The sequence below is a fragment of the Etheostoma spectabile genome, chromosome 2, assembly GCF_008692095.1.
Source record: "Etheostoma spectabile isolate EspeVRDwgs_2016 chromosome 2, UIUC_Espe_1.0, whole genome shotgun sequence".
In the NCBI taxonomy this organism is placed as follows: Eukaryota; Metazoa; Chordata; class Actinopteri; order Perciformes; family Percidae; genus Etheostoma; species Etheostoma spectabile.
This window is the reverse complement of record NC_045734.1, coordinates 10,833,207-10,842,828: the sequence shown is the minus strand read 5'-3', so window position 1 is coordinate 10,842,828 and position 9,622 is coordinate 10,833,207. Positions and strand designations below refer to the sequence as shown.

General features: G+C 40.4%; 1 protein-coding gene across 1 annotated transcript in view; it reads left to right on the top strand.

Moving 5' to 3' along the window:
* Positions 1-1,375: 1,375 nt before the first annotated feature.
* Positions 1,376-9,622, top strand: part of LOC116701352 (calcium uniporter regulatory subunit MCUb, mitochondrial) — a 14,625-nt gene continuing 6,378 nt past the window's right edge. Inside the window, exon 1 of the mRNA XM_032535003.1 lies at positions 1,376-1,728. Within this exon, the coding sequence (XP_032390894.1) occupies positions 1,621-1,728 (108 nt within the window). The 5' untranslated portion in view covers positions 1,376-1,620. The remainder of the gene's footprint in view (positions 1,729-9,622) is intronic.

Genomic DNA, 9,622 nt, shown 5'->3' with positions numbered 1-9,622 from the left:
TTACTTTTTTTAGGGGGGGTTGTTTTGCTGTCTTACCAGTTGTATAAGAGGGGTTAACTGTCTTGTCTTGCATGTCCATCTTCACACCAACTGGTCCGGAACATGTTAGCTTGGAGTAACCCCATAACTGACCTCGGCACTCCGTACAGTCCGTGAATCCATCACAGGCTTCTCAGCAAAAACCTTACGAGGGAAATTATCCAACCGTAGTGTCCATGTATCCAAAGTATTTTCATGATCACAAGGTTGTACAGTCTGCCCGGGATCAGTGCATCTTTGCCTGGGTCGGTTGAAACCAACGGGCAAACTGTGCCCAGCTTTTTTGAAAAAGAACTATAAACATGGCCCCACTGGTTTCTTTTTCCCTGTAGCAGTTATTGGGCAAGGAAGCTAATACTCAGGTGCAATAATGAGTAGTCACTAATTACGTCTGCTACGGCATAATAACAACAGTATCATTAAAGCAATGTAATTAGGTTATTATTCAATGAGTAGTCTCATGGCTATTGCTTACATTTTGTCAATTAATTTGCCCAACAACATTTGTGAAGCACCAGTTATGGACATTACTTTCCAATTAGGTTTTTGAGCAAAATGAAGTGCAAACTCGTCGAAAGGCAGGTTTACTTCTCAGCAAAAAAAGTTTAAAAATGTATGTAGACTATAATAAATAATTCACAAAAGAGCAATTTAACGTTCAACACATCTATGTGAAATCCAAGATGGCGGGTATAATTTTTTGCACTCTCTAGAGTGCTGCTCGGACATGGTTTTTTTCAGGTTTTACACACAGAAAACCTAGCTACCTATTGTGAAGGCTAATTTGACATTAACAGAAACCAACGGTATATTGGTGGTCATTCCCAACAGGTCCAGGGCGTTTGAGTCCAGGAAGACACCTGAGGGTCCTGCAGCCCCTTTTGATAACTAGCCTACCTTTTTACTTCATGCGTATTCGCAGTTTATGGTTGGGGTGGGGTGTAATGGATGCAAGGTCAACTCACGTTCACTTGGTTGGTAGCCTAACCTTGCATTGCCAGACCTATCAGTGTTGAATGGGAGTGGGCCGTCTGGCTCAGTGAGGTCTGGCTGCACGAGTTAACAAGATAGGAGGGAAAAAACGCGCTTGTTTGTATCAGAGCCACTCTGGTTTGTATTTTTTTCCAACTAACCACAACCGTCCGGGACGGCGTAAAACACCGGATGCTTCGACTTTGCTGTTACACCGTTATCCCAGCAATGTACATCCGGCAAGCCTTAACCAGACTACGTAGCTAGGTTGATTTGGGACGTCACCCTGTCTATATTATGTTGACACTTAGCTAACGTTCAGTTTCTCCCGCTGGCAGATTCACGCAAAACCGCCCTACGGAAAAAGGGGGAAAGGAAGCGGAGTCTGTCACGGACCGTGAACGTTGTTTGGAGGAAATAGTATTCAGCGTAGGCGGGGCTGTTCCTCCCTCTGTCCCGTAACGTTCGCTATCGTGTCATCTGTTTATTTTTTACAGAGACAGCAACCCGCCGTCCTCAACCGGAAAACCGGGCTCGGAGGCTCATATGTTGGAAGTATCTCTACCCAGTATGCCTCAACAGCACAGCTAACACGGTTAACGGCTGACGATGGCTTCGGTGCGGATGTTCGGCAAAGTTACGGCGAGACTTTTGGGAAGTATTCAACCTCTTCATTGCGGTCTCAAAACTATTCATCCTGTTACATTTCTTCACCAGGTAAATTATCCTTTGGGTAATTATATTAATTCGTTGTAGGTTTGCTTCACCACTAACTAAGTCCAATGTTAAAGGTTGATTAGCTGTTCCTGCTTTTGAACACAACACAGTTGACTGCGGTAGATGTGGATAGCTAACGTTACTTCAGTCATTTCAGGGCTCTGTTCAGAGGATTTCTTTTTTCAACTTCTTATTTTCTGCAACATCAGGCATCTTGACTAATATCAGATGTAAACTTTATCAAAAAGAGATTGGTTGTTTTTTCTTGTGCTTGAAAATGATCCGTTTTTCACCATCCTCCTAATGAAGGTATTCTACTGTGGAGAAAGGCAACTCTGCTTGTCTGTCTGTCACTATATGCTCTCCTGTGTCATGCATTCTGTAATTTGCATTCAGGATTTACAGAATAACAAATACAGGATTTAAGTGTATTATCTTGCTCCTAGAAACAACACTGATCAAGTCAATTAGCCTTGAAAAGTGTGTATGACTGGTCATTACTGTACATTATGTCATCACTAAAGCAGTGCACCTCCAAGTAAGCTGCTCATGGAGAAAAATACCTTGATTAGGCTGCTAAATATACTTCCAAACTTTAAGTAGAGACTTGCCTTTCCCTTTACAATCCCAAGAGACACCACTAACAGCACTTTGCTACATCATAAATGTCAATATCTTAACGTATCATATGCCACAATTGTGCTCCATCAGGTTTGTCTTTATATATAGTTTCATCACCAATCATCATGCCACAGCCATAGTCAAAGATGTTGTGAGCGTAGTGCTGCATAAAGTGAAACCCCACATGGCACCAGAGCATCACTGTGAGGTTTTGTGGTGTGGTTTTACTCACTCATTTTAACAATGAACTGTTAAATTGGCTAGTTTAATCTTCATTTTATTACCCATTTTACCATACATGGGAAAAAATTGCATAGGTCAGCTCAGTTGTGAGCATGCCTATCCCAAGCAGACGCCCCAAATCTTGGCCAGTGCAGGAGGAACAGGGCATACTGTATTGCTAAACGCCATCATAGTCTCCATACTGAGTGAATATTAACATACAGTTTGAGGGAATGGGGAAAACCATTATTTCTGGTTGATGGACAGGCTGCCATGAGTCACTCCTGCATGCAAGAATGACTAAGATGATTTCTATTTTTAGACTGAATCATATATAAAATCGCAGAGCTGCAATTTTCCCCTTTTCAAATGACATGCTGTAAGCAAAGTGTTGCTGCAAGCAGCTACTCACAGAGCAGCAACCCCCATTTTGACCTCTAAGGGTAAAGACACACTGAACACAGCCATTTTTTCCTAACAGAACTCCTCTTATTCATCTGGATCCTTGGTATATTACACATACAAGTCATATTGTTGACAAAAATATGGTTACGATCACTACTTCCATGTTGTTCTGTTTCCCTATTTGAATCTCTAAAGATACAGCAGAAGCAATGTAGTTAGCCTTGTTTAATACATGCAACAGGGGTTCTTGTAGTTACAAACTCTGTGTCTTTAACCCCTAAGCCCACCATAACTACTGACTGGGTGAATGTTTGATACTCCAAAGACAAGTGGAATATTAAAAAGACTGTTGTGAGATTTAGATATTGGACAAAATGTAAAACTCCCAGGTCAAGGGTGTGTTTTTTTTTAAGGAGTGGCTGCACCACAGCTCGTTTTGTATAGGCTGGTACAACACCTGAGATAAGAGAGCCAATAACAAGACAAGATTAAATATAAATCCGGCTGCATACAGAACCAGTTTCAAGAATCCAGAGAGAAAGTTGCCGGTTTACATGACCTAATAGGAAGCAGTATTAGCCAGTAAAAGAGCAGAAGAAGAAATAACAGAGGTTGTGGATTAACAACTGAAAATGGATTTCTTTGAATTCTGACTTAAGAGATGTTTGCTAATTCACTGTTTCTAAACCCCTGCTGAACAGCAATTGTCAACAACAATAGTCAGTGGGAGTAGAGATGAGTTGAGTATCAAGCGTGTGCTGTCGGCTGCTCACACAGCTGCTATTCTGTTTAGTAATTTATGTCACTTTTCATTTAAAAAAAAATACAAGAACAAGTAAAATGAGACATCATCCATTGAGAATCTGAAAGAGATTAAACCTCTAGCAACAGCTATTGTCATTTTTGTACTGCCCTCAGCAAAAGATTGCCACTTGGAAAATATCATCTAGGCAAAACACTTTTGCATTTATGAGAGAAGCTTCAGGGAAATTGTCTTTTATGCCAGTGAGTGATGGTGCTGGTAGATCATTTTCTTCTTTTCTACACTCACCATTGTAACTATGCTACAGGTATAATATGATGGAGCTTGAAATACTACTAAGCAAGGCAGGAGTGCGGAGAGAAATTTAACAGACTTGCGGTACATAATAAGTGATGATTACTAGTTATTATGACTAGTCATTGTTCACTGCATGTATTTAAAATAGCACATACAAGGAATCGTTTGACATTTTTGGAAACACTTTGCATTTTCCATTTTTTTCTATGTCAGATGTGAGGATCAATATTAATTTCATCGCTGTGCATCCAGAGTTGAAAGGTTCAGGAGGCTAAACAGGATGAAGAAGGGGGAACTACAAGCACAGCATATAAAATATGCCTTTCAGTATGTCCAAAGATTTCTTACTCACACAATGTGTCTTATGTATTAGAAATATGAAATAGATCTATTGAAAGTGAGATATGGTGGTTTTAGAAGAGGTAAGAAGAGCTCTTTCTGTAACTGCACCCTATTGAAAAGTCCTGCTTTCATAGTGGGGTTGCCAGGTTTGTGCGCTGTTTGAACTCTTCTCTGTGACTCCTGGATGTGTTAGGGACTACCTGGCTAGCGTCTGTTACACGTTAGACACAACAGGTGAAACAGACCACTCTGGAGTATTCTTTTCACTTTTGACGGATGTCCCAAAAGACAACTCTGTTCCTTTTTAAGCACGGAGTGACAACACTTCACATTGTGAAAAGAAAACATGCACAAGCAGGGTTTCAAAAGCATACAGAAAGAAATCAAGAGGAAACAGTATTGCTGTTATGGTCACTCCTTCACATATACGTTTATATGTTTGTACATTGAGTATGCTGAAACAATACGCCTGAAGAGACAAATGTTTATTCCACAGAATCCGTTAACCCCAAAGCGTCGGGTCAGCTGAAGCAAGCATCATTTTGTCACTGACGTTTTTGTCTGACAACTGGCCTCTTCTGCTGTTTCAGCCACTGGACTGGCATTAGAATGTAAAATGGAGGAAGTTTCATTTCAGCAAGCCTGACTGCCAGTTTCTCAGAGTGAAGGATGGCCATGCCAGGCATAGAGGCTGTTCTTTATTCGGGCAGCATTCACAGAAATAGAATAGGAATAAACCAGCAAGTAGACAACACCCATAGGGAGTCTTTCAGACATGCGTATAGGGCTGCACGATATGAGGAAAATGTCTAATTGCAATTTTTCTGACACATATTACGATTGCGATATGATCCACAATATTGAAGGGAATGATCATTTGTGTATCATTCTCATTAAACATAATAAAATTTTAAGTGATTTATAGTATGATTTTTGCAAGGATCTGTAGGAAACAGATTTTTTTCTTTAGTCTGTGGGATTTGATTCATAGGCCCAGGACGTCTCTGCAGCACCGCAATACTTAATTCAGAATGGTTTGACACATATTTTGAATTAAATTAATAATGCGCCACCCTGCGATTTGGATATTGCACTAGTTCAAATTGCGATTTCGATAAAATTGCAATTAACTGTGCAGCCCTACTTGCATTTCACTCTGTTGATATCTTGGGACCAGTGCTGCTTAGCATTAGCAAAATAAATTCCTCAACAGAGCTGTGGTGAGATAATTGGTGTGGCAGAGTTTAGACTCCATTTACAGCTGATCTGGGTCCAGAAGCATACCCTATAGTCTCAGCGTGGCAGTGATTCAAGCTGCAAGCACTATTGTTGTCATACTTGTTTTTTTTCCCCCTGCCTCATCCTCCTGTCTCATGCAGTACTGGCAAAATGCTACAAACAAGCCACTCTCCTCTGCAAATAAAAACTAAGTGGGCTCAATACAGCAGAATTGCTTTCCTTTACCTGGCTGAAACACTATACTGTCTTTGCACATTTAGATCTGCAAATTGCGTATTGAGGTAACAAGAACAAGTATTTGTACCATATGTAAATGCAATGGCAAATATGCCTCAGTTCTTTTTGGAGTAACTCATCAAATTTCACAATACTAGGTGGGAATGAGGTCTTAGTTTTCAGTCTTTCTCAAAACGTCAAAGTGAGAGTAAGAAGCTGTTATGCAGCGCTTGGATTGCATTATAAAAGTTGAATGTGCACCAGTCACCTTGAGATATTTGAATATATTTTGTCTGGCACAGGCTTCAAAGTTTAGACTTGCCATCTGCTTGAGCCAAGTCCTTATTGATTCCTTGTAGAAATGTGCATAGACTATACAATTCAGTGTATCATCCTGGGTAGATACATAGATACACGTACACAGTATGTCACTTAATGTTGTGGTCTGTCTTGTTAACAACACATGTTTGACATATGTGAGAGCCAAAGGATTGCACTGCCTTTGCAGACTATTAAATGAGACCTTGCTTACTGAGTTTAAGGTTGTTTTTGATCTAACAAACTAGTTATCCACTGAATGCACTTCTTCTCCTCACGTGACCCTTTGGCAATGCATTGCATTGCTATGTGTGACCAAGGGGGAAATATTATTCACTGAAGTTTGCAGAGGCAAGTTTTTGTGGCATTTTTCTTGCTTTGCCGTTTCCTAAGTCAGTGTCCCCCTTTTTGTCACTGTCTTTTCAGTATTCTAGCTAAGCAAGACCTGTCTGTGGATTTAAGCTTACAGTATTAACGCTGAGTAATACCTGTAAATGTGTGATATACAAAACTAGAAGTCTTGCCTCTGCTTTTCATCCTGCACCACCCATTTGGATTGCAGTGAAGACACAGATGAGAAGGTCTTTCAGCAGACAATTACCCTCTTTTCATGGCCGAATAACTATTTGGAAAGCTGTTCCCTGCTTACTATGCATTCTTCATATTCCCAGCATGCGTTGAATAAATTACATCTGGCATTTGATTTGTTGTAATATTGTGTCCATGGCTTCCATGTTTTTGCCATTTGGCTTCTTATCTTTTACTGATTTTAATTTTTGATTTCATTTTGACATATTTTAAGAGTATGTTTTACAATAAAAAAACAAATATTTTATTTGTAATATTTGCACTATACAAAATTTGTCTTTCCACTACCTTCATGCCGTCGTACCGCAGTCATCTTTATGCTCTTTGTCCTCCTAACCTGACTGCATCATTAACTAGATAGCAGAAGACAAATGCTTTAATGCAAATCATTTTCATGGTACAGTGCTGGCTGTTCTTATGATGGCAGCAGGGTGTAATTCAATTTCTCTTCCCGGCAGCCTTTTGTTTTTTTTTTACCCCAATTTTTTTAGGCCATTTATCACCCTCACACATTTTCGTTTCCTTCCGCTTCAAGACATGCTTGCAAGATTTTGGAAGTCATATTATCACATGTGTGTGTGCATGCGCATGCGTGTGCGTGTGAGTGGTGTCAAACTCTTGATGAGAGTGGGAGGAGATCTCCTTAGAAAGTCTTGATGCAACAGGCCATAGCTCAGTTGTGACAGGATTCATAATGGAGCGACTCGCTGGGCGACTGCTGGGAAAATGAGGGTGCTTGTCATCGTTCTAACCCTGATCATTGCTCAAGCATGTAGCCCCAGCCCACTTCACTGCAGAGGAGGGAGATGGCAGTTTGTCGCCATGTTGCTCAGTCTTCTCCCGCTCCTCTCCCTCTGTTGGCATGGCATAAATAAGAAACGTATAGCTCAAAGGGTAAATATACCTCTGATTGTTTTGAGAAACAACAGTCAGAGGGTATAATTTGCTGAGGAGCAGATGTGCAACGTTGTTCCCTGCAGCTTTGAAATAATTGTGGACAATTGATAAACAGCGACCGCCCTGCGTTCTGATTAATGATTAGCCGTGTAGTGGGGCACTGTGTTTTGTTTTGATAAGCAAACAAATGTTCAACTGAGAAGCCAGTGGTGATGTTAGTCGTCATGTGGCATTCCTCTGCCCTCCCTTCTGCAGGCTGTTTTTGTGTCTTGTGACATGTCATGGGCGTGATCACCTGATACTTCGGTGTTTGCTGTGTATGTTCTTGTTCAGGCAGTAGAGCTGTACAAGTTTAACCTGCAGTCTGTTACAGCCTTTTGTTATGGGTTTAATGATCAATGGGTGTCCGCCTCTTTGCATGGGAGCAGTACGGTGGCCGACAGGGGCAAACGCCCTGCAACTTAAAAAAAAAAGAAAGAAGCAAATTAAGAAAGCAACTGTAGTCAAACATTAATTTGACAACACATGCGCAGCATTCAGCAAACGCGCTGCAAATATAGAAACGATCTATCTATCTACGAAAAGTTTAGATCCAAAACATCAAAGTACGAAGACATAGCGGACCAAACGCAAGCTTTTATTTTGACAAGTTGAAGCTCGGGGACTGCACCAGCCGGGAGGGCATGAGACTGGAGCATTGACTGTATATTATCAATATATTATATTATAATGATATTAATTTAATTTACAGTCTATAGATAGGTGGCATGAGACGGGGGGTCTCCAGGCTGCAGCCATACCCAACTCTAATAAAATGGCAGAACGCTCTCTCCCCGTGGAATCGAAAATCAAGATGTTCCACTTAGCGCTCCCTCTAGAGGCCTGGAGAACTTCCGTCGTGTAAACTGGATGCAATGTTTTTTTGTTGCATTTTTTTCCAGTTTAAGTGCTTTGCTTTTTGCATCGCTTCTGTATTTGCAGCGTATTTATGTATTTGGTTGTGTTGTGTGTATTTACAGCGCATTTGCTGAATGCTGCGCATGTGTTGTCAAGTTAATGAAGTTGTTTTCTCAATTTGCTTGTGTTTTGTCTATTTGCATGGGTTTTCTTAAGTTGCAGTGCGTTAGCCCCTGTCAGCTACTATAGAGTAGCCTCAATGAAACCGTATATTAGAGCTGCAAAGATGAATTGATTAATCAACTACTAAACATAACTATTTAAAATATAACTATTAAATTAATCAGAAACTATTTTGCTAAACGATGAATCAGTTTGAGTCATTTGTTAAAAATTCAAAATTCTCTTGAGCATCTTAAATGTGAATATTTTCTAGTTTCTTCACTCTATATAATATATATATCTTTTTTACAGTTTATGGTTGCAGCCCTAAAATATATAGCATCGAGGTTGGACACTTTATTATATGAAATACCAGAATACCCAAAGATTCTCTGTATTGTTTATAGTGAGTTTGAGGCATTTACAGCAGCACTCATATTGCCCCCACAAGGCACACAAACAGCATCATTGCACTTGCTCATACTTGTCATTAAGTGTAACGAGGCCAGAGGGGTTGTCTGCTGCCGTTCTGGCCTCTCTTCACTGGCTCCCAGTGCAAGCTAAAGATTTTTAAAGGTTCATTTTTTTTAACCTACAAGGCCCTGCATGGACTCGCACCGCATGATTTGTCTGAGCTTATTACACCATATACACCTGCAAGCTCTCTCCGTGACGCTGGTCTCCTGGTCATTCCCCTTGTAAACAACAAAATCAGTTGGTTATAGAGAATTCTCCTACCATGGCCCTCATCGGTCAAATTGCCTCCCACTACATGTTAAAGAATCTCACTCAGTTGACATTTTTAAATCTAGATTAAAAACCCACCTCTACTCATTATACCATAGCCAACCATACCACACCATCCTTTCTGCATCCTTCACAGACAAACCTTTTCACTTATTGTCTTGATGTTGCTGGTTTTAGATT